Below are 24,351 nucleotides of genomic sequence, written 5' to 3'. Positions count from 1 at the left end.
CCTTGTAGATGGTGGACAGTCTTTGAGGAGTCAGGAGATGAGTTACTCGCCACAGGATTCCCAGCCTCTGACCTGCTCTTGTAGCCACAGTATTTATATGGCTAATCCAGTTCAGTTTCTGGTCAATGGTAACCCCAAGGATGTTGATAGTGGGAGATTCAGTGATGGTAATTACATTGAACGTCAAGGGGTGACGGTTAGTTTCTCTCTTGTTGGAGATGGCCATTGCTGGTACTTGTGAGGCGTGAATGTTTCTTGCCACTTTTCAGCCCAAGGCTGGATTTTGTCCAGGGCTTGCTGCATTTGGACATGGACTGCTTCAGTTTCTGTGGGGTCGTGAAAGATTCTGAACATTGTGCAATCATCAGCAAACATCCCCATTTCTGACATTATAATGGAAGAAAGGTTATTGATGAAGCAGCTAAAGATGGTTGGGCCTCAGACACTACCCTTAGGGACTCTTGCAGTGACGTCCTGGAGCTAAGATGACTGACCTCCAAAAACCACAACCATCTTCCTTTGTGCTAGGTGTGACTACAACCAGTGGAGAATTTTCCCCTGATTCCCATTGACTCCAGTTTTTCTGGGGCTCCTTGACACCCCTCGGTCAAATGAGGCCTTGATGTCAAGGGCAGTCACTCTCACCTCACCTTGGGAATTCAGCTTTTTTGTCCATGTTTCAACCAAGGCTGTAATGAGGTCGGGAGTTGAGTGGCCCTGGCAGAACCCAAACTGAGCTTCAGTGAGCATGTTATTGCTAAGCAAGTGCTGCTTGATAGAATTGTTGATGACTCCTTCCATTACTTTACTGATGATGGAGAGTAGACTGATGCAGGGGTATTTGGCTAGGTTGGATTTGTCTTGCTTTTTGTGTACAGGACATACTTGGGCAATTTTCCACGTAGCCGGGGAGCTGCCAGTGTTGTGGCTTTACTGGAACAGGTTGGCTCAGGCCACTGCAAGTTCTGAAACACAAGTCTTCAGTACTATTGCCGGAATATTGTCAGGGCCCATAGCCTTTGCAGTATCCAGTGCCTTCAGCCGTTTATTGTTATCACATGGAATGAATTGAATTGGCTGAAGACAGGCACCTGTGATGCTGGGGGCCTTCCGAGGAGGCCAAGATGGATCATCCACTTGGCACTTCTGGCTGAAGATTGTAGCAAATGCTTCAGCCTTATCTCTTGTACTGATGTCCTGGTGTCCATTAAGGATGGGGATATTTGTGGAGTCTCCTCCTCCAGTGAGTTGTTTAATTGTCCACCACCATTCATGACTCAATGTGGCAGGACTGCAGAGCTTAGATCTGATCCGTTGGTTGTGTTACAGGTTAGCTCTGTCTATCAATTGCTGCTTATGCTGTTTGGCATGCAAGTAGTCCTGTGGTATAGCTTCACCAGGCTGACACCTCATTTTTAAGTATGCCTGGTGCTTCTCCTGGCATGTCCTCCTGCACCCTTCATTGAACCAGGGTTGATCCCTTGGCTTGATGGTAATGATAAAGTGGGGGACATGCCAGGCCATGAGGTTACAGATTGTGTTCAAGTACAGTTCTGCTGCTGCTGATGGCCCACAGCACCTCATGGATGCTCAGTCTTGAGTTCCTAGATCTGTTCAAAATCTACCCCATTTAGCACAATGGTAGTGCCCCATAATACGATGGAGGGTATCCTCAATGTGGAGGCAGAATTTCGTCTCCACAACGACTGTGCAGTGGTCACTCCTACCGACACTGTCATGGCCAGATGCATCCGCAGCAGGCAGGTTGGTGAGGATGACGTCAAGTATGTTTTTCCCTCTTGGTTCCCTCACCACCTGTCACAGACCCAGTCTATCCTTTAGGACTCGGCCAGCTTGGTCAGTAGTGATGCTACCGAGTCACTCTTAGTAATGGACATTGAAGTCCCCCACCCAGAATACATTCTGTGCCCTTGCCATCCTCACTGCTTCCTCCAAATGGTATTCAATATGGAGCAGCACTGATTCATCAGAGGGAGGGTGGTACTTGGTAATCAGCAGGAGGTTTCCTTGCCCTTGTTTGACCTGATGCCATGAGAATTCATGGGGTCCAGAATCGATGTTGAAGACTCCCGGGAAAACTCCCTCCTGACTGTATACCACTGTGCCACCACCTCTGCTGGGTCTGTCCTGACGTTGGGACAGGACATACCCAAGAATGGTGATGGTGGTGTCTGGGACATAATCTGTAAGGAATGATTCCATGAGGTCAGGCAGTTGCTCTCCCAATTTTGGCACTAGCCCCCAGATGTTAGTAAGGAGGACATTGCAGGGTTGGCAGGGCTGAGTTTGCTGTTGTCATTTCCAGTGCCTAGGTCGATGCCAGATGGTCCATCCAGTTCCATTGGTTTTTTGAGACTTTGTAGCGGTTTGATACAACTAAGTGGCTTGCTAGGCCATTTCAGAGTCAGTCATATTGCTGTGTGTCTGGAGTCACATGTAAGCCAGGCCAGACCAGGTAAGGATGGCAGATTTTCTTCCCTAAGAGGCATTAGTCAATCAGATGGAATTTTATGACAATCGACGTTAGATGTTTTAATTACAGATGTTTATTGAATTCCGCCATCTGCCGTGGCAGGATTCGAACCTGGGTCCCCAGAGCATTACCCTGGGTCTCTGGATTATGCATCCAGTGACAATACCACTATGCCATCGCCTTAACCAACAGCGTGTAACACATTCCAACATCCAGGAGAAACCAGACTCTGGCACTTTTCATGATTCAGTCTAGTAGGGCAGAATTTTTCCCGGCCCTATGATGGCAGGAATAGAGGTGAGTGGACAAGTAAAGTAGCATGAGGATGCATCAGGTTGTCTTCCCCATGTTACCAACCAAATAACACAGATACAGGCCGCCAGATAGATTAGCCTTATACTGAACTGTCGCTGGCATTTAATTAAGGCCACTAGTCAGCCAATTGTCAGTGATTTTTCCAGTGATTTGTGATTTTGCAAGGGGCACACCGAACATCAACGAGTCATTTCCTCAAAGGAGGGGACAGCTCACTGGCAGTTAAGGCATAGAGGGAAGTGGCGGCCATTTCCTGAGGCTTGTGCTGAGTCAGCAGGCTGTATGGCAAAGAGGTGAGGGCTAGAAAGTTTGGAGCCAGTGCGCAGGATGAAGCCAGAGTGAAGGGCTGCTGGTGGAAAGTTGTCTCCTAGATCCACTGCGCCAATGAGACAGGATTAGGTTCTTGTGAGGTTCATCACCATGAAGGCTTCATTTATCGATATATTCTCTGCAGTTAGAGTTTGAATCTTCCAGTGAGGAGAAGAGGGGCAGAGAGATGGGGAAGCAGCCATAGGGAGCAGCTGTGCAGCAGCCAGTTCTAATGGATTGAGGAAGTGATGGGACTTGGGCAAGGAGGGTGCATGGGGGTAAGAGACCAACCTCATGATCAGAGAAGACATTACCCAGCAGAAAGAGTGCACCATAAGAGGTTCAGGTTCATGGAAATGTGCGAACCAATGTCTATGAAGACTGTGATAAAAACAAAAAACTACTGCGGATGCTGGAAATCCAAAACAAAAACAGAATTACCTGGAAAAACTCAGCAGGTCTGGCAGCATCGGCGGAGAAGAAAAGAGCTGACGTTTCGGGTCCACACGACCCTTCAACAGAACTGAAGTATAGTTAGGAGAGAGGTGAAATATAAGCTGGTTTAAGGTGGGGGGCGGGGGGAGAGAAGATGAGGGTGGGGTGGTTGTAGGGACAAGCAAGCAGTGATAGGAGCAGATAATCAAAAGACGTCACAGACAAAAGGATCAAAGAGGTGTTGAAGGTGGTGATATTATCTAAGAAAAGTGCTAATTAGGACACTCAAGGTACAGCTCTAGTGGGGGTGGGGTGGAAAGATTGACAAGGTATTAGTTGTAGATTTAAAAATAATGGAAATAGGTGGGAAAAGAAAAATCTATATAAATTATTGAAAACAAAAACAAAAAACAAAAAAAAACAAAAGGGAGGGGTAGGAGGAAACGGGGTGGGGATGGGGGGAGGGGAAGTTTAAGATCTAAAGTTGTTGAATTCAATATTCAGCCCGGAAGGCTGTAAAGTGCCTAGTCGGAAGATGAGGTGCTATTCCTCCAGTTTGCATTGGGCTTCACTGGAACAATGCAGCAAGCCAAGGACAGACATGTGGGCAAGAGAGCAGGGTGAAGTGTTAAAATGGTAAGCGACAGGGAGGTTTGGGTCTTTCTTGCGGACAGACCGCAGGTGTTCTGCAAAGCGGTTGCCCAGTTTGGGTTTGGTCTCTCCAATGTAGAGGAGACCGCATTGGGAGCAACGAATGCAGTAGACTAAGTTAGGGGAAATGCAAGTGAAATGCTGCTTCACTTGAAAGGAGTGTTTGGGTCCTTGGATGGTGAGGAGAGAGGAAGTGAAGGGGCAGGTGTTGCATCTTCTGCGTGGGCATGGGGAGGTGCCATAGGTGGGGGTTGAGGAGTAGGGGGTGATGGAGGAGTGGACCAGGGTGTCCCGGAGGGAACGATCCCTACGGAATGCCGCCAGGGGGGGTGAAGGGAAGATCTGTTTGGTGGTGGCATCATGCTGGAGTTGGCGGAAATGGCGGAGGATGATCCTTTGAATGCGGAGGCTGGTGGGGTGATAAGTGAGGACAAGGGGGTCGCATCTGTTCTGATGATGCTACCTTCAAAAACAGTTCCTCTGACATGTCCTCCTTCTTCCTTAACCGAGGTTTTCCACCCACGGTCGTTGACAGGGCCCTCAACCGTGTCCGGCCCATCTCCCGCGTATCCACCCTCACGCCTTCTCCTCCCTCCCAGAAACATGATAGGGTTCCCCTTGTCCTCACTATGCTGTTCATTATGAGGCACTGTAAATGTGTAGCAGTGCATCACTGGGATGGCAGCAGCAGACTGTCACTCAGCCAACTCAATATGCTGCTCACCCCTAACTCACTAAGGACTACCAGTACACAGAAACTGGGCACCTCAATTGGACGGTGGTGCCTGGTCATGCCCATGCATGGGTCAACCACTTTTCATGGCACCTTGTCATTTGTTCTTGGCTGCCATATCATAATTATGAATGCCGTTTTCCTTTTCAGACTGCACCAGGTCATTGAATTTCTTTGGGCACTGGGCCCACGGGCCCATGTCCTTGCAACCACTAATTTTCTTAGCCACCTCCAGCTATATTTAAAATTAAAGCAAAATACTGCAGATGCTTGAGATCAGAAATAAAAACAGAAAGTGCTGGAAAACTCAGCAGGTCTGGCATCATGTATGGAGGGAGAAACAGAGTTAACATTTTGAGATCGATACATCCCTTCTTCAAAACTGAGGAGAGGGTAGAAATGTTGAAATTTTGAATGTTTGAAACGTGGAAACTTTGATTTTTTTTTTACCAAGTGCCAGTCTGTATCTTGTTTTTGTTGTCAGGCTGACATGACCTTTATTCTGCTATTAACACCTACTCGGGGCCTATTCTAGCTGAGTTTTTCCAGCACTTTCTGTTTGATTCTAACTTTACGTTCTTCATGATGTTTGATGGCCTCTTCTCCCATTAGTTGGAAACCATTCTCTGTTCCCTTGCTGCCTGCAGGAGCACCTCCAGGGAGATGTCACTAAATCTTGGAGCAACCCTTCCTGACACTGCCACCATTCCTCTGCAGGCTCCCTTGTTCAGCCTTCCAATGTACCCTGTGACTGCAGCCTGCCTCCAGGCAGCAGACTCCCCTTTAAAAATAGTGCCCACCTGCCACCCATAATTGGCCAGCTTGCCCGCCTGCTCTGCATGGCAAAATCGGCAAGGAAGCCCCAAAACCCACTTGTGCGGCTGTCCAATCCAGAAATGACCCTGTCGTCGGGTTCTCCATATGATTAGTAAAACCCAGCTTTCTGTCTTAGTCCCACAAGCCAAAGCCTTAAATTATCCATTGGCATTCAAACTGCGTGGACTACATGCTACTAGCTTAATGGTTCTTCTAACAGTTTCATTTCCAGGTTGAATGACCCATAGCTGGGAGTTGATTCCATTATTCAGATACAGCTTGAGGCTTTATTTGCACATTAATGTTGTATTGAAGTCCCAACAGAAAGCAACCTTGTGAAAACCAGATATTTCAAAACCGGATGACCTGTTACGCCTTCCCAGTTTTAGCTTTACATTTGTATAAAGCACATATTATTAATACATACACAAAGCTCATTGTGCTTCTATTTATATTCAGTGACAATTTTGTAGAATTGTGACAGTGAATTAAATGCTTTATTTATCTGCAATTTTTATGTTTTTATAATCATTTTATTGGTTATTCAGGTTACTTGGTGGATTTAGAGAAATAATATACTTGAAATAATATGGCAACTCTCACGTTGTCAAGCTGTATGATAGTGCTGCATTGAAGAAGTGTCATTCTTGTAGACAAACACTGCAGCCAATGTGAGCATAACAAAGCCCCAAAAGCAGCAGTAAGTTAAATGACCAGTTAAACTTGTGGGATTGGATGAGAGTTGAATGTAGGCCTGGATGCCAATAGAATACCCAGGTCTTCCTCAAATATTGCCATGGAATCTGTACAAGCACATGGGGCCAAAGAACCCTTGACAATGTAGTTGTCTCTCATTACTACGCTGCAGTATCAGCCAAGGTTATGTGTTCAGGACCTGAAAACAAGTTTGAATCCACAAACCTTTGACTCAGAGACCATGTTGGCAAGGCTGAACCAACTAACTTCAGGGCTTCAACATGACAGAGCATGAGATACTAATTTGTGACAACATTAAATGGCTCTTAACCTCATGTTTTACATTTCAGGGAGATATAGGCAACGAAATGTACATCATCAAGATGGGACAGGTCCAAGTGCTTGGTGGACCTGATGGCAAAAAGGTTCTGGTTACCTTGAAGGTTGGATCAGTATTTGGAGAAATCAGGTAATGGTGTTGCTGTTTAGGCATGGAAATAAATAAATATGTATTTCTAATAGTATCAAATCTATTATACCCCAAAAAATTTATGGGAAGTTTTTTGAAATCTTTATTAAGGTTATACACTATTAAAACGATGGCCTTTGAACATATTAGTGCAAAATTTCTAGGAAGGCTTTTGCAGCAGATTTGAAGTGAAACAGAACTGTCCTGCGGTTGTATCCTTCACCATGGCCAATATCAATTACATAGCAAATGTAGCTCCTCTAGTCAAGAACGGATGGAGACAGAAAGCAGGAAAGCACAGGCCAGTTGGCCTAACATCAGTCAGAGGGAAAATGTTAGAATCTATTATTAAATTATTAAGGAGGCTGTAACAGGGTAGGGAGGTCTTGTCGTGCAACGTTAGCTTTCCTGCCTCTGGGCCAGAATCTCTGGGTTCTTGATGGCCATAGAAGGTACGTTCATAGCATGGCCAAACAAGTTGAATATCAGCCTGTAAATCCTTCCAGTGCATCTGATGGTGGGCAGCAAAAACAGGAGAGTTTCCTGGCCAGCCATACTGCTGTACTTTGCCAAGCATAATCGTGATCCAATCCAATGGCAGTTCCTGGGCACCAACACACTCATGGTACCTGAAGGAGGAAGAGGGTAACAGGGCATTTAGAAAATCTTAATGTAATCAGGCAGAGTCAACATGGTTTCATGAAAGGAAATCCTGTTTCATAAATATATTAGAGCTCCTTGAGGAAGTAATAAGCAATGTGGATAAAGGGGAACCTGTAGATGTGGTGTACTTGGATTTCCAGAAGGTATTTGATAAGGAGTCACATCAAAGGTTACTACATAAAATAAGGGCTCATGGTGTAGGAGGTATGAACATGGATAGAGGATTGGTTAGCTAACAAGAAGCAGAAAGTAGGGATAAATGGGTCATTTTCGGGTTGGCAAACTGTAACTAGTGGACCACAGGGATCAGTGCAGCGCTCTCAACTATTTACAACTTCTATCAATGACCTTGATGAAGGGACTGAATGTATGGTTGCTAAATTTGCTGATGACACAAAGATAGGAAGAAGAATAAGTTGTGATGAGGACATAAGGAGTCTGCAAAGAGATATGAATAGGCTAAGTGAGTGGACAAAAGTTTGGCAAGAATAGAAAAGCAGCATATAATTTATATGGTGAGAGATTGCAGAACACTGCAGCACATAGGGATCTGGGTGTCCTGGTACATGAATCACAAAATGTTGGTATGCAACAAGTGATTAGGAAGGCAAATGGAATTTTGTTCATTGCAAGGGGAATGGAATATAAAAGTAAGCAGGTTTTGCTACAGGTACACGGGATGGTGGTGAGACCATATCTCAAGTATTATGCACAGTTTTGGTCTCCTTACTTGAGAAAGGGTATGATTGCATTAGAGGCAGTTCAGAGAAGGTTCGCTCAACTGATTCTTGGGATTAAAGGGTTACCTAATGAGGAAAGGTTGGGCAGGCTGGGCCTGTGTCCATTGGAGTTTATAAGAATGAGAGATGATCGTATTGAAACACGTAAGATTCTAGGGAATTTGAAAAAGTGGACACTGAGAGGATGTTTCCCCTTATGGGAGAGACTAGAACTAAGGGGCACAGTTTAAAAATAAGGGGTCTCCCATTTAAGACAGAGAGGAAGAGATTTTTTTTCTCTCAGAGGGTCATTAGTCTATGGAATTCTCTTCCCCAGAGAGCAGTGGAGGCAGTGTCATTGAATATTTTTAAGGCTGAGTTAGATGGTTTCTTGACTGACAAGGAAGTAAAAGAGTATAGGGGGTAGACAGGAAATTAGTATTGAGGCCACAAGCAGATCAGCCATGACTTTATCAAATGGTGGAGCAAGCTCGAGGGGCCGAACAGCCAACTCCTGCTCCTAATTCATATGTTCATATCCTAGGTCAGAGGCAATTACATATTACTGCTGAGAAAATATGTTCATCTTCAATGAGATGTAGGGAATTCCCTGAAGCTGCTTTCACAAGTGGGAGGCGGAGAGGTGATGGACCTGCGAGGAAGCAACCCAGAGCAGGAGAGTGTAAATCAAGACAGAGGCTTGAGACCTACACCACTTATCTGGGAGTTGGAGAGGTGGTGGATCTGCAAGGAAGCAACACAGAGCAGGAGAGTATAAATCAGGACCAAGGCTTGAGGCTTACACCACTTACCTGGGAGTCACAGAGGCACACCAGTCAGCTGATCAGAATCGGCCCGCACTGAGTACAAAAAGAGCAAAACAAATAGTGATATCACAGGAACACCGTAAGTTCATTGGTTGGTAAGAAACTGCTATTAGGGACTGTCTTTAAATTGCTGTAAATTAGAAAAGTGTATTATCTTTAGAGAAGTGGCTATACTTGGATTTAAGTGAGAACCACCAGGAATAAGGGAAAGTCAAGGCCAGTATAATAAATTAATATAAATAAACCAAAGTAAAATAAAGTTAAGGCATGGCAGGGCAGCTCGGTCGAGCAGGATGTGTGTCCTGTAATATGTGGGAAGTCATGGATGCTACAGGTGTCCTAATCGACCGCATGTACAGCAAGTGCTGCCAGCTGCAGAAGCTTGAGGTCCAGGTTTCAGAGCTCGAGCAGCAGCTGGAGTCACTGTGGCACATTGGCAAGGCCGAGAGCTATGTCGAAAGCACATTCAGAGAGGTGGTCACACCGCAGCTTAGGAGCCTGGAGGCAGAAAGGGAATGGGTGACCACAAGGCAGTGTAATAGAACTAGGCAGGTAATGCAGTACCCTGGGGTTCCCGCTCACAAATCAGTTTTCCATTTTGGGAGCTGGTGGGGGCACAGGTTCCTCAGAGGAGTGCACTCAGAGCCGATTTTGTGGCACTACGAGCAGCTAGGCTGTGAAGGAAGAGTAATAGTGAGAGGGGATTCATTAGTTAGGGAACAGACAGACATTTCTGTAGCTGTAGATGTGATTCCAAGATGGTATGTTGCCTCCCTGGTGCCAGGGTCAAGGATGTCACCGAGCAACTACAGGACATTCTTTTGGGGAGGGTGATCAGCCAGAGGTCATGGTCTACATTGGTACCAATAACTTAGGTAGAAAGGGGGCTGTGGTCCTGCGATCAGAATTTGGGGAACTAGCTCAAAAATTAGCAACCAGGGCCTCAATTGTAGTAATCTCTGGATTACATGCAAGTGAGTACAGAAATAGGAGGATAAGGCAGATGAATGCATGGCTGGAAAGATGGTGCAGGAGGGAGGGCTTCAGAATCCTGGGACACTGGGACTGGCTCTGGGGGAAATGGCACCTGTACAAGCCGGACAGTGTTGCACCTGAACAGAGTTGGGACTGAATTCCTTGAGGGGTGTTTTGTTAGTGCTGTTTGGAGGGCTATAAACTAACTCAGCAGGGGTATGGGAACCAGGAGAGAATATTAGAGAGAAATACCAGGGTGCACAAATTACTGGGAGAGACTGATAGCACCAGTATAGGGAATAGTAGGTTAATAGGTGGAGTCAGAGTAAGGGAGAAAGTCATGAAGTCTAAATCAGGGTTACCGTGCACGTATGTGAATGCAGGGAGTATAATAAATAAGATTAGGGAGTTACAAGCGCAGATTGCCATGTAGAAATATAATGTTGTAGTGATAACAGAGACCTGGCTCAAGGAAGGGCAGGACTGGGTGATAAATATTCCTGAGTACAAGGTGTTCAGAAAATATAGAAGGAAGAAAAGGAGGAGGGGTGGCGGTATTGGGTAAGGAGAGCATTGCAGTGTTGGAGAAAGAGGATGTCCCACTGACAGCCAAGATAAAAGGGAATCCCAAAGTCTTCTATCCGCACACAAGTAGTAAGACGTTGGTAAAAGGAGGAGTAGAGCTAATTAGGGACCAAAATGGGGATTTACACAGGCAAGGGGCATGGCTGAGCTGTTAAATGAATACTTTGCATCTGTCTTTGCCAAGGAAGCAGATGCTACCGAGGCCACAGTGACAGAGGAGGAAACTCTGTCACTCGAAGGCTTCAAAATTGATAAGGAGAAGTGTTGGACTAACTGTCGGCACTTAAAGTTGACAAGGCACCTGGACCGGATGAGATGCATTCAAGGACATTGAATGAAGTAAGAGAGGAAATTGCAGGGGCACTGGCCATAATATTTCAGTCTTCCCTGGACTCAGGGGAGGTGCCAGAGGACTGGAGAATTGCAAACATTACACCTTTGTTCAAAAAAGGTTGTAAGGATAAGCCCAGCAATTACAGACCAGTGAGTTTAACTTCGGTGGTGAGGAAGCTTCTTGAAACAATTATTTGGAATAGAATTAATAGTGGGTTGATTAGCAAGAGCCAGCATGGATTTCTAAAGGGGAAATCATGTTTAACTAACTTGCTGGAATTTTTTGAAGAGGTAACAGAGAGGCTTGATGAGGGTAATGCTGCTGATGTGGTGTACATGGTGTACATGGACTTTCAAAAGGCATTCGATACAATGCCACATAACAGAATTGTGAGAAAAGTTATAGTTCATGAAATAAAAGGGACAGTAGCAATGTGGATACAAATTTGGCTAAGTAATTGGAACCAGAAGGTAATGGTCAATGGATATTTTTCAGGCTGATGGAAGGTTTGTAGTTGAGTCCCCCATGTGTCGGTATTGAGACCCTTGCTTTCCTTGATATATATTAATGACGTAGATCTTGGTGTGCAGGGGACAGTTTCAATGTTTGCAGACGATACAAAACTAGGAAGCATTGTAAACTATGAGGAGGAGAGTATAGAACTTCAAAAGGACATAGGCAAGTTAGTGGAGTGGGCAGATAGGTGGCAGATGAAGTTCAATGCAGAGAAGCGTGAAGTAATCCATTTTGATAGGAAGAACATGGAGAGACAATATAAAATAAGGGTACAATTCTTAAGGGGGTGCAGGAACAGAAGGACCTGGATGTATTTGCACATAGATCATTGAAGGTGGCAGGACAGGTAGAGAGAGCAGTTAATAAAGCATACAGTACCCTGAGCTATATTAATAGGGGCATAGAGTACAAGACCAGGGAGATTATGCTGAGTTTATATAAGACATAAGTTAGATCTCAACTGGAGTATTGTGTACAGTTCTGGCTGCCACACTATAAGAAGGATGCGAACGCATTGGAGAGAGTGCAGAAGAGGTTCCAGAGATAATAAACTTCAGTTATGAAGATAGATTGGAGAGGTTGGGACTGCTCTCCTTGGAGAGGAGAAGCTAAAAGGAGGTTTGATAAAGGTGTTCAAAATCATGAGGGGGCTGGATAGAGTAGATAGGGAAAAATTGGTCCCACTCGTAAAAGGATGGAGAATGAGAGGGCACAGATTTAAAGTGATTTGCAAAAGAAGCAAAGGTGATATGAGAAAAAAACTTTTTCACACAGCAAGTGGTTTGGGTCTGGACTGCTCTGCCTGGAAGTGTGGTGGAGGTTGGTTCAATCAAGGCATTCAAGAGGGCATTAGATGATTACTTGAATAGAAACAACGTGCAAGGGTACAGGGAAAAGGCAGGAGAATTGCAATAAGTCATAATGCTCATTCAGAGAGCCTGTGCAGACATGATGGGCCGAATGGCCTCCTCCTGCGCCATAACATTCTGCGATGCCATGATAAGTGGGTCTGCAGGGCAATGGGAAACTCATTGAAACAATTTGTAAATCCCTACCTCTGTGTTCTGAAGGTTGTGGTAATGTAATCCATCAGGAATGACAGAGGATATGTGTTTCCCATCATTTACATGGGCTGCCTACATGTGGGTGAATATTTAGGATTCACCCCTTTGGCAGAGCTCTTGACAAGTTGGATAAGGAACAGAGAATTAATGAGGCTTGGATTTTAGCACGTAGAGCACTTAGGTTTAGGGTTAAAGCTGGAAAGTGTAAACGATATTTCAGTACTTTTAACTTTATCATCCAAGGGTTTTGCAGGCTTTCTGAAACCTTCCATTAAAAGCAAGGTGAGAACACAGCAGCAGTTGAGAGAACTGTTTAGAACATATGGAAAAACTGCAATAATATTCCATACTCACAGCTGCTTTCTTGCTTACTAGTGGGAAAGGATTTGTTCACAGTAATTTTGCTGGAGTTTACTTTCTACACTTTGGAGGAGTTCAGATACATAATTCCCTGAAAGTGGCGTCACAGGTAGACAGGGTTGTAAAGAAAGCTTTTGACATACTGGCCTTCATAAATCAAAGTATTGAGTATAGGAGTTGGGATGTTATGGTGAGGTTGTATAAGACATTGGTGAGGCCAACTTTGGAGTATTGTGTGCAGTTCTGGTCGCCTAACTACAGGAAGGATATCAGTAAGATTGAGAGAGTGCAGAGAAGATTTACTAGGATGTTGCCAGATCTTAAGGAGTTGAGTTACAGGGAAAGATTAAACAGGTTGGGACTTTATTCCTTGGAGCGTAGAAGAATGAGGGGAGATTTGATGGAGGTCTACAAAATTATGAGGGGTATAGACAGAGTAAATGCGAGTAGGCTCTTTCCACTTAGATTAGGAGAGATAAACACGAGAGGACATGGCTTTAGGGTGAAAGGGGGAAGGTTTAGGGGGAACATTAGGGGGAACTTCTTCACTCAGAGAGTGGTGAGAGTATGGAATGAGCTGCCATCTGACATGGTAAGTGTGGGCTCATTCTTAAGTTTTAAGAATAAATTGGATAGATACATGGATGGGAGAGGTCTGGAGAGTTATGGACTGGGTGCAGGTCAATGGGATTATCGGAATAATATTTCAGCACAGACTAGAAGGGCCGAATGGCCTGTTTTCTGTGCTGTAGTGTTCTATGGTTCTATGGGTCTATGGTTTTCTGAATCACGTTAGGTGGGTGGTGTCTTGGCTTTCTTAGACTGGACCTTGGGCAAGGAGCAATGCAACCAGCAGCAGTGGCTGCAGCTTGCTGTTTTAAGACCTGCAGCTGGACAGAGGGGAAAGCAATAGAGAGGGAAGCAACAGTAAGGTATAGCTCACAGGAGGCACTACCTGTAACATAGGGTATACTAGCCGTGCTTCCATGAAATATCCAGACAGCAGTGTTTCAGGAGGTTCAGGTTACCAAGACTAGCTCCCTGCTGGACCTGGTGCCCATGATTAGCAGTGGCTATCAAAGTCACCACCATACTCAACTTCCATTGGAGACATAGCCAGGATCTCTGAGTCAGCAAAGTCCAATGTATAAGGGAGGTTATTGATGGGTTGTTTTTCAAGGCAGCCACTGATGTAACCTTCACCTGCAATGTTACCAGTCAGAATGAGCAGACGTTCAGGTCTGTGTCTCTGGCTGGTTTCCTACAGGGGCAGAACACCACCGACTGCACATACATGGCTATCTGTGTACCCCCCAGATTAACCAGGAGGATTTGTAAACCAGAAGAGCTTCCAATTGATCAATGTGCTACTGCTGTGAAGCCATGAGAAAATAATCTGCAGATGTGCTCAAGATTCCTGGGGAGCTGCCATGATGCTTTCATTCAAGCTGCTCAACTATTTTGAGTCTGCAAATATACTTAAGGGCTAGCTGCTATGGGGCAAGGGATACCCTCTTCAAATTTTTTTGATGACATCCTTCAGAAACCCAATGAAGCCCAACAGCGCTACAATGAATGGTATACGAACACCAAATGTGTGTTTGAATAAATTGTTGGTATTGATGTGAGTTATGCTTTCCACATTATTTTAGGATGTGCATGGGCACTCGTGCCTTTAGATATCTGGTGAAGTTATTAAGATGTTTCTGGAGCAGTATTGTAGGACATGCGGTGGTTGATATGGCACTGACTGGTCCAGTCATGTTTGGGGTCCATGTCTTGGGTTCCAAATGGTCTTGTCATTTTTGTCAACATCACTTCCACAGAAGCTTCCAAGAATCTTGAGATTGGACTGTAGCAGATATTCCTGATTCTGGTCCACCTCTGTCATTCTGCTTCCACTGTGCACCTGTTCTATCTCTGCCTCCTTAACACTTTGATCACCTTTTACCCCTTTAAGCTGCAACAATCATCAACTGCCACAGCTAAATCAAATTTCCCTCTCTCCCGGCAGCGGAGAACAATTCAGCAGCAGGATTACCACTTTTACCCCATCAAGGATATTAAATCAGGACCTCACAGGAAAAAGCAGTTGGACATCAGCAGCATTACATGGATGGGTGGAAGTCGCACCATTTTTCTAGCAGGCTCAGGAAAATCCAGGCCAATTTAATCAATAACTCTTCTAATCTGGGAATGATTTGTCAATATCTTTAACATTTACGCATATAGATGTTCATCTGTTGATGAATCAGGTGAATTATTGCTGTACATAGAATATTTTATCACTAATTGTGAGCAGGCAAACTGTAAATTATTGGATTTAGAATTGGATTAAGATTTCAAACAAGTAGAAGGCACCATTTCATTATCACCAAAAAGGGCATAACAATTCCAAATCCAGTCAGATTGCAGCTAATTTACTTACACTTTTTGCAACTAGAGCCAGTTAAAGTAACTATCCAAAAAAACTGAGACTCCATCCCATTGTAATTAACAAATATTCATTGTTTTTAATGCATTTGATTTGGAATAATTTAACTGCCACTGGATAAGAGGATACTAAAGCTTGGGGGATATTTCACTTTTTAAAACATTGTTCAAAGCATAGCTCAGAATTGCTTTTCCCCCTCATAAATGGAATGCAATTCATGAAATGTGTAGAGTTCCATTTATACTCGTAAATCAATTTAAGTCTTTAGTTGAACTGCTGTAAATTTTAGGCAATTACTCATGCAGTAAATATAATTTAAAATACATTGTTAGCATCTTGAGGGTAATTTGGTAGTCGGTATACATTACTGCGCATTAAAGGGACAGCTGATCAAATACAACTTTAAAGAAGTTAGATAAATGTTCCATTGTATCTTATTATCTACAGCATTTGATAAGAAGTAAATAGAATTAAAATCCCAGCCATGCAGCCTGTGAACGTTATCATTTTTAAACATGTCTCTCTTCATGAAGCTAAAATGTAGGTTAGCCCCTTGTGGCAATTCAAACAAGGGACTTCCATTGACTGCATTCCAGTGGCACAATGTATGAGCCAATCAGATTTTCAGCTTCAGTAATTGATCCATAGCCAGGCCTAGATATAATTCATATCCTGCTCCAAAAACTAATGTTAACTGCCATTGGATAAGAGGTTACTAAAGCTTGGGGGATTTTTCACTTTTTACAACATTGTTCAAAGCATAGCTCAGAATTGCTTTTCCCCTTCATAAATGGAATGCAATTCATGAAATGTGTAGAGTTCCATTTATACTTTTAAGTCAATTTAAGTCTTTAGTTGAATTGCTGCAAACTTTTTACTTTTAACTTTGGGTGTTGGGAAGAAAATAACAACTTCCGTCAAAGGCAGAATAGATTTAGATCTTCTGAAAACAAACAATGGCAAACAGGAAAAGAGCTATTGGTTCATCGAGCCTGTTCCACATGACTGTAAAGCCTTATGCATTACAAAACATGTACTCCGTACCGCACCCTACCCCACCCAAAAGCCATGTAATCATAGGGATCTTCGCAGTCCCCACAACCCCCTCCCTGGCTAAATAGTAAGGGGTGGGGGAAGCCTGCCCATGATCCAACAGCTGCCCTACAGCAATTTAACACTGGGAGCAGCATTAATTGCTTTGAACTTCCACCCTTGTCTCTGGAGGAAGTTCCTACTTGAAGTGCTGCCGGCCAATCAGATTGGAGCGGTGGCCATGGCTGGGACTGCAGGCTGAGGAGCCCAGGTAAGTCTGGGGTTGGGCTCAGCAAGGGCAGATCAGGGGGCGGCGGTGCTGGGTTCAAGAGGCCAAGGGGAGGGTTAAGGGGAGGGTTAAGGGGGGGTTCCTCAATGCGGCCAGGGAGCCCACGAAAGAGGTCCCACCCACCGCCCCCCCCCCAACTTTCCTGACACCAGCTAAAGCTACTGGGCTACCTGCATGATATGGGCGACCCCCAACCATTGGTAAACACTGACAGAGGCAGGATGAAGCCCTTAAGTGGCCACCTAAGTGCCTCACCTTCTGACTCCCCAAAGTCTGCCCACCATCAAAAGGCAGTAGTCAGGAATGTGATGGAATACTATACCTGTATTCAATGCAGCTAGTTCAATGCAGCTCCAACAACACCCAAGAAGCTCGACTCCATCCAGGATAAGGCACCAAGGGTGGATGGGCCATCCAACACCTCCCTTGCACCTGTAAAATTTCAGACAGACAGGGGCAGGTGGCAAGCAGGCCTCCCACTGGATTTTGCAGGGCCTCCGCCTTCAAAGCTACCGGTAGAGAGCTTAAAATCCAGCCCATAATGAACACATAAGCAAGAATGTGCATTTATATAGCTCCTTTAACATAGAAAAATAACTCAAGGTCCTTCACAGAATCTTGGTCAGACAAAAAGAAACAATGCTGATTCAGAAAAGGCAAAACTAGGAGTGACTAAAAGGTTAGTTTTAGAGGTGGATTTTAAGCAGGGTCTTAAAGGAAGAAAGGGAGGTAAACAGTCTAAGAGATTTTTTTATTCTTTCAGGAGATATGAATGCCACTGGCTAGGCCAGAATTTATTGCCCATCCCTAACTGTCCTTGTGAAGGTGAACCATTTTCTTGAGCCGTTGCCATCCATGCGGTGTAGGTACCCACAGTGCTGTAAGGGAGTTCTAGGATTTTGACCCAACAACAGTGAGGAGAATTGTAATATGGTTCCAAGTTGGATTGGTATGTGACTTGGACGAACTTGCAGGTGATGGTGTTTCTATGCACCTGTTGCCTTTGTTCTTCAAGGTGGTACAGATCACTGATTTGGTAGGTGTTGTCAAAGGAGGCTTCATGAATTGCTGCATGTATCTTGAGGAGGGTATACACTGCAACCATGATGGTGGAGGTGTTGAATGTTTAAGATGGCGAATAGGGTACCGATCAAATGGGATGCCTTATCCTGGATGGAGTCGAGCTTCTTGGGTGTTGTTGGAGCTGCATTGAACTAGCTGCATTGAATACAGGTATAGTATTCCATCACATTCCTGACTACTGCCTTTTGATGGTGGGCAGACTTTGGGGAGTCAGAAGGTGAGTTACTCACTGCAGGATTCCCAGCCACAGTATTTATATGGTTGGTCCAGTTATGTCTCTGGTCAAAGGTAACCCATTGGTGGTGTGGGATTCAGCAATGGCAATGCCATTGAATTTCAAGGCGAGATGGTTGATTCTCTCTTGTTTGAGATGGTCATTGCCTGGCACTTGTGTGCCACTTATCAGCACAAGCCTAAATCTAGAGTGAATTGACTTACTGAAGACTGGCACCTATAACGCTGGGGACCTCAAGAGGAGGCTGAGATTGGCATGCAAAAAAGCACAAAACGCATTGCAGTTTCTCTACACCAGAGGAAGTAGTTTCTTTATATCTACCCTATCAAATCCTTTCATCACTTTAAACACCAATTAACTTCAACATTCTAAAGTTAAGAGAATGCAAGCCAAGTTCACACACCATCACTTCAAAGGTACCTAGCTGACTACGTTGATTCTGCACAGGCAGACAGCACTGAATGCCACTACCTGTGTGACTCATGCAGCGTTCTCCAATAAGGAAACTCGTACAGGCCACACAGGTAGTGGCACTGTCTGTCCCCATGGAATGCCCGGGGATAAGCTTGAACAGTGCAGCTTGAAGTGGCGCAACATGAGCAGATATTTTTCCCCCCGATATATTTTTCTCAAACCTGAGCTGATGCTATATTATTACATTTTTTCTATGTATTATATGCAACAACTCAAATCTATGTTAGGATCTAGTGAAAAGGTAGTTTAAGTGAATTATATGAGTACAATTTTAACTTCAAATGCATTATTAATGCACACCTTCTCTGGCTTACGTAGATTAAAGCTCTTTGGAATAGTCTATAAGGCAATGCCCATTACTATAGTATATTAATGATGGAACCAACTCTATTAGACACAAAGAATATCTCATTGTAATAGATGCTGTTTGCAGCTCCAGTAATTGATTTGATTTGTGCCAGTGCCCAAAAATATTTATCAATGAGTGGGTGTAACCTCTGAAATCAGGATTGATGGTGGCTGGGTCCAATCACAAAAAAATTATCAATTGCATCTGTTAAGCTGTTCAGGATGTATGATTGTGGCTTAACTAGACATTTGTAACATTCAAGTAGTGTATTCAGATTTACTACACCTGCTGTTAAAATAACCATTTACAGTGATTGAATTTTGCAAATGACAAAAGCTTGGCAAATTAACATTTGATATTATGCCCAAACATTTGAGATTGCTGTAGCCCAAATAAAACCACTTTTCACCTGACTTGCTGACATCAATGGGTTTTTATGACTTCTACCATGGAGTAGGTGATCAATGATCTTCCTTCCATCAGAAATGGAGATGTTCACTGATGATTTCACAATGTTCAGCACCATTCGTGACTCCTCAGATACTGAAGCAGTCCATGTCCAAATGCAGCAAGACCTGGACAATATCCAGGTTTGGGCTTACAAGTGACAAATAACATTCGCGCCGCACAAGTACCAGGCAATGACCATCTCCAACAAGGGAGAATCTAACCATCGCCCCTTGATATTCCATGGCATTACCATCACTGAATACCCCCACTATCAACATCCTGGGGGTTACCATTAACCAGAAACTGAACTGGACTAGCCATATAAATACTATGGCCACAAGAGCAGGTCAGAGGCTAGGAATCCTGCAGTGAGCAACTCACCTCCTGACTCCCCAAACCTGTCCACTATCTACAAGGCACAAGCAAAGTGTGTGATGGAATACTTCCCACTTGTCTGGATGAGCGCAGCTCCAACAACACTCAAGAAGGTTGACACCATCGAGGACAAAGCAGATTGGCACGCCTTCCACATTCACTCCCTCCACCACCGACAAACAGTGGCAGCAGTGTGTGCCATCTACAAGACACAGAAACTCACCATATCTCCTTCGACAGCACATTCCAATCTGTCATTGGGAAAACGTTGGAGTCTATTGTAAAGGATGTAATAGCAGAACATTTAGAAATACGTAATTTAATCAAGCAGAGTCAGCATGGTTTCATGAAGGGGAAATTATGTCTAACAAATTAATTAGAATTCTTTGCGGAGGTAACAAGCAGCATAGATAAAAGGGAACCAGTAGGTGTAATATACTTGGATCTCCAAAAGGTGTTCGAGAAGGTACCGCACATAAGGCTACTTAAGATAAGGGACCATGATGTTGGGGGTGGTATATTAGCATGGATAGAGGATTGGCTAACTAGCAGAAGGCAGAGAGTTGGATAAGGGGGGCATTTTCGGGATGGCAACCTGCAACTAGTGGAGTGCCATAGAGATCGATGCTGGGGCCTCAATTATTTCCAATATATGTTAATGACTTAGATGAGGAAAGTGAATGTACTATTGGCAAGTTTGCGGATGACACAGAAATAGGTGAGAAGGCAAGTGGTGAGGATGACACAAGGAGTCTACAGAGGGATATAGACAGGTTAAGTGAGTTGGCAAAAACTTGGCAGATGGAATATAATGTGGGAAAATGTGAGGTTATGCACTTTGGCAGGAAGAATAGAGGAGCTGAATACTATTTAAATGGAGAATGACTGCAGAAGGCTGCAGCACAGAGGGATTTGGGGGTCCTCGTGCATGAATCACAAAAAGCTAACGTACAAGTTCAACAGGTAATAGGGAAGGCAAATGGAATTACCTCAAAAGGTAATTGAGTATAAAAATAGGGAAGTCTTGCTAAAACTATACAAGGCACTAGTTAGACCACACCTAGAATACTATGAACAGTTTTGGTCCACTTATCTAAGGAAAGATATATTGGCATTGGAGGCAGTCCAGAGAAGATTCACTAGGTTGATCCCAGGTAAGGAGAGATTTTCTTATGAGGAGAGGTTGAGTAGGTTGGGTTTGTACTCATTGGAGTTTAGAAGAATGAGAGGTGACCTTATTGAAACATATAAGATTCTTAGGGAGCTTGACAAGGTAGCTGCTGAGAGGTTGTTCCCCCTTGTGGGAGAGTCTAGGACCAGATGGTATAATCTCAGAGTAAGGGGGTCACCCATTTTAGACAGAGATGAGGAGGAATTTCTTCTCTCAGAGGCTAGTCAATCTGTGGAATTCTTTACCGCAGAGGGCTATAGAGGCGAGGGCCGTTAAGTATATTCAAGGCTGAGATAGACAGATTTTTAATCAGTAGGGGAATGAAGGGTTATGGGGACAAGGCAGGAAAGTGGAGTTGAGGATTATCAGATCAGCCATGATCTCATTGAATGGCAGAGCAAACTCGATAGACCGAATGGCCTACTTCCGCTCCTACATCTTATGGTCAATCCCATGACTGCTACCATTTAGAAGGACAAGGGCAGCAGACACATGGGAACACCTCCACCAGGAAGTTACCCTCCAAGCCACTCACCATCCTGACTTGGAAATATATCCTTCAATGTCACTGGGTCAAAATCCTGGAACTGCCTCCCTAACAACACTGTGGGTATACCTACACACAGGGACCACAGCAGTTAAAGAAGACAGCTCACCACCAATGTCTCAAGGGAAATTAGACATGGGCAATAAAGGTGTCTCGGAAGGAGCCCAGGTTGCATGGTGTTGCTCTAATTTCAAGCAGAAATCATACATCTCCTGCTGGCATTGGTGTACATTGCTCAGCACATTTGATACCATCACTGAATTACCCACCATCAATATCTAGGACTATTGACCAGAAACTTTACTTGACCTGCCATCTAAATAGTATGGCAACAAGACCAGCTCAGAGCCTGGGTTCTTTTTTTTTGCAGATATTGACTCACTTCCTGACTCCCCAAAGCCTGTCCACCATCTAAAGGCACAAGTCAGGAGTGTGATAGAATACTTTCCATTTGCCTGGCTGAGTGCATCTCCAACAACACTCAAGAAACTTGACCATCAAAAACAAAGCAGCCACTGGATAAGCACCTCATCTAACACCATGAACATTTACCCTCTCCCCCACTGGTCCAATATGGCTGCTGTGTGTACCATCTACAAGATGCACTGCAGCAACTTAGCAATGCTTCTCCAACAGCACCTCCCAAACCCTGGTCCTCTGCACCTAGAAGGACCAGGGCAGCAGGCATGTTGGAACACCGAAACATCCAAGTTCCCCTCTCAATTCACACAGCAAACTGACTTGGAAAATATTGCCATTCGTTCATCTTGCTAAGTTAACACTCCTTACCTAGCAGCAATCTATCTTCACCACACAGACTGCACCTGCACCAGTTCAAGAAGGGCCTTCTCAAGAGTAATTGAGAATGGGCAATATATATCTTTGTCAGCAATGCCCACGTCCCATGAATGAATAAAACACAGGAAATATGGTTGCACTTTGTCCCATTCCCCCAGCAGAAAAGGAGTGCTGGAGACCACTTCACCGAAATCCTCACCCAAAGCTTCACACCTTTTCTTTACAGAGAATCATAGAATAGCACAGCACAGAAGGAGGCTATTCAGCCCATCAAGTCCATGATCGCTTTTTCAAAAAGCAAACCAGTTAGTCCCACTCCCCTGCTGTTCCCCCATATTTCTGCTATTTGTTTTTCTCCTCTTGAAGGCTACTATTGAATTTGTATCCACCACCCATCAGGCAGTGCATTCCAAATACTAACCACTCATTGCATAAAGATGTTTTCTTCATGCCCACTCTGGTTCTTTTGTCAATAACTTTAAATCTATGCCCTATCAGAATTAGCCTCTCAGCCATTGGAAACAGTTTCTCTTTATTAATCTACCTAAATCCTTCATGATTTTAAATACCTCTGTCAAATTTCCTCTTTGCCTTCTCTGCTCTAAGGAGAACAATCCAGCTTCTCCAATCTATCCACATAACTCTCATCCCTTATACAGAGAACCATTCTATTAAATTTTATCTGCACCCTCTCCAAAGTTGTTCTTCCTAAAGTGTGGTACCCAGATTTGGACACAGTGGACTAATGTTTTACATAGGTTTAGCATAACTTCCTGGCTTTTATACTCGAACCTTCTCTTTATAAAGCTCAAGGTCTCATGTGTTACATTAACTGCTTTATTAACCTCTCCTGCCATCTTCAAAGATTTGTAAACGTGCAGGTGGATTTTCCAGGGGAATGGCTTACTTGCAATCCCCACCCCCCGCCCACCCCCAACAACTGAAAAGTCCATTGGCACCGCACTGACTACAAAACCCAACTACCCCACAGTGATAATACGCTGGGGCAGCCTTAATTGGATCAGAGTGAAACTTCCACCCCCACCTGGAAGGAAGTCCCACCCTAGAGAGCTGCCGGCCAATTAGATTAGCTGGCAGCTGTCTAGCCTCAGCAGCACCAGAATCAAACTGCGGCCACTGCTGGGACTTAGGCAGTCCACAAAGATGAAGATGTGATGGATCCCGGACTTCAGGTAAGTCAGGGATATTCGTGGTCCTGCCTGGCAGACCGCAGCAAGGAGAGGAAGGTGGGGAGGCTGGTGGGTTGGGTTTTAGAGGTAAGGGAGACGGGTAAAGAGGGGACATGATCTTAAGAGGGGTTTCCCCAAAAGGCACAGGAGACATCCCTAAGGAGGTATCCCCCCTTTCTGCCCAGCAGTTTTCCCTGCATGGGCTGCTTGCCTTGCCTCCGCTTTCCCATGATTGCAAGTATTATAGCAGGGAAGGCAGAAAGAGGTCCTTAAGTGGCCAGTAATTGGCCTTTTAAGGGCCTCAGTCGGTCAAAGGGCAGGCAGGCTGCCTGATGCGTTACCTGCCTACCATAATGTGGGAGACAGGTCCAGGGGTAGGCCAGAAGGCTGCGGGCAGGCCACCCATTTTATTTTACAAGCCCTTGCCTTCAAATACACTGGCGGAGGACAGTCATTATTTTTTAATTCTTTCACGGGATGTGGGCATCACTGGTAAGGCCAGCAATTGTTGACCATCCCTAATTGCCCTTGAACTTGAACTGAGTAGCTTGCTAGGCTACGTCAGAGGGCAGTTAAAAGTCAACCACATTGCTGTGCATCTGGAGTTACACGTAGGCCAGACCAGGTAAGGATGACAGGTTTCCTTCCCTAAAGGGCATTATGGTACCAGATGTGTATCTGCAACAATTGATGATAGTTGTCATCATCATCATTACTGAGACTGCCTTTGAGTTTCCAGTTTTATTAATGGAATTCAAATTTAATCAGCTGCCCTCATAGGATTTGAACCCATGTCCTCATGAGCATTAATCTGGGCCTCTAGTTTACTAGTCCAGTGGCATTACCACTACGCCACCATTCTCCCCACGGTCTGACTTTTAAACCTTTAAAATTACACCACTTAACATGTTTTGTCTGTTCTCATTGTTCCTGTCAAAATGTATTACTTCACACTTACACTGT

At 44.4% G+C, this 24,351-nt stretch overlaps 1 protein-coding gene across 1 annotated transcript in view; it reads left to right on the top strand.

Moving 5' to 3' along the window:
* The window catches only part of LOC144680090 (cyclic nucleotide-gated channel beta-3-like), a 183,730-nt gene that overhangs the window by 158,228 nt on the left and 1,151 nt on the right, over positions 1–24,351 (top strand). The window contains exon 15 of the mRNA XM_078541235.1: positions 6,800–6,918. Coding sequence (XP_078397361.1) covers positions 6,800–6,918 — 119 coding nt within the window. The remainder of the gene's footprint in view (positions 1–6,799; positions 6,919–24,351) is intronic.

Source organism: Cetorhinus maximus, chromosome 4 (genome assembly GCF_964194155.1).
Source record: "Cetorhinus maximus chromosome 4, sCetMax3.hap1.1, whole genome shotgun sequence".
Lineage (NCBI taxonomy): Eukaryota > Metazoa > Chordata > Chondrichthyes > Lamniformes > Cetorhinidae > Cetorhinus > Cetorhinus maximus.
Note: the sequence above shows the minus strand (reverse complement) of the source record. Positions and strands in the feature narration are given on the sequence as shown.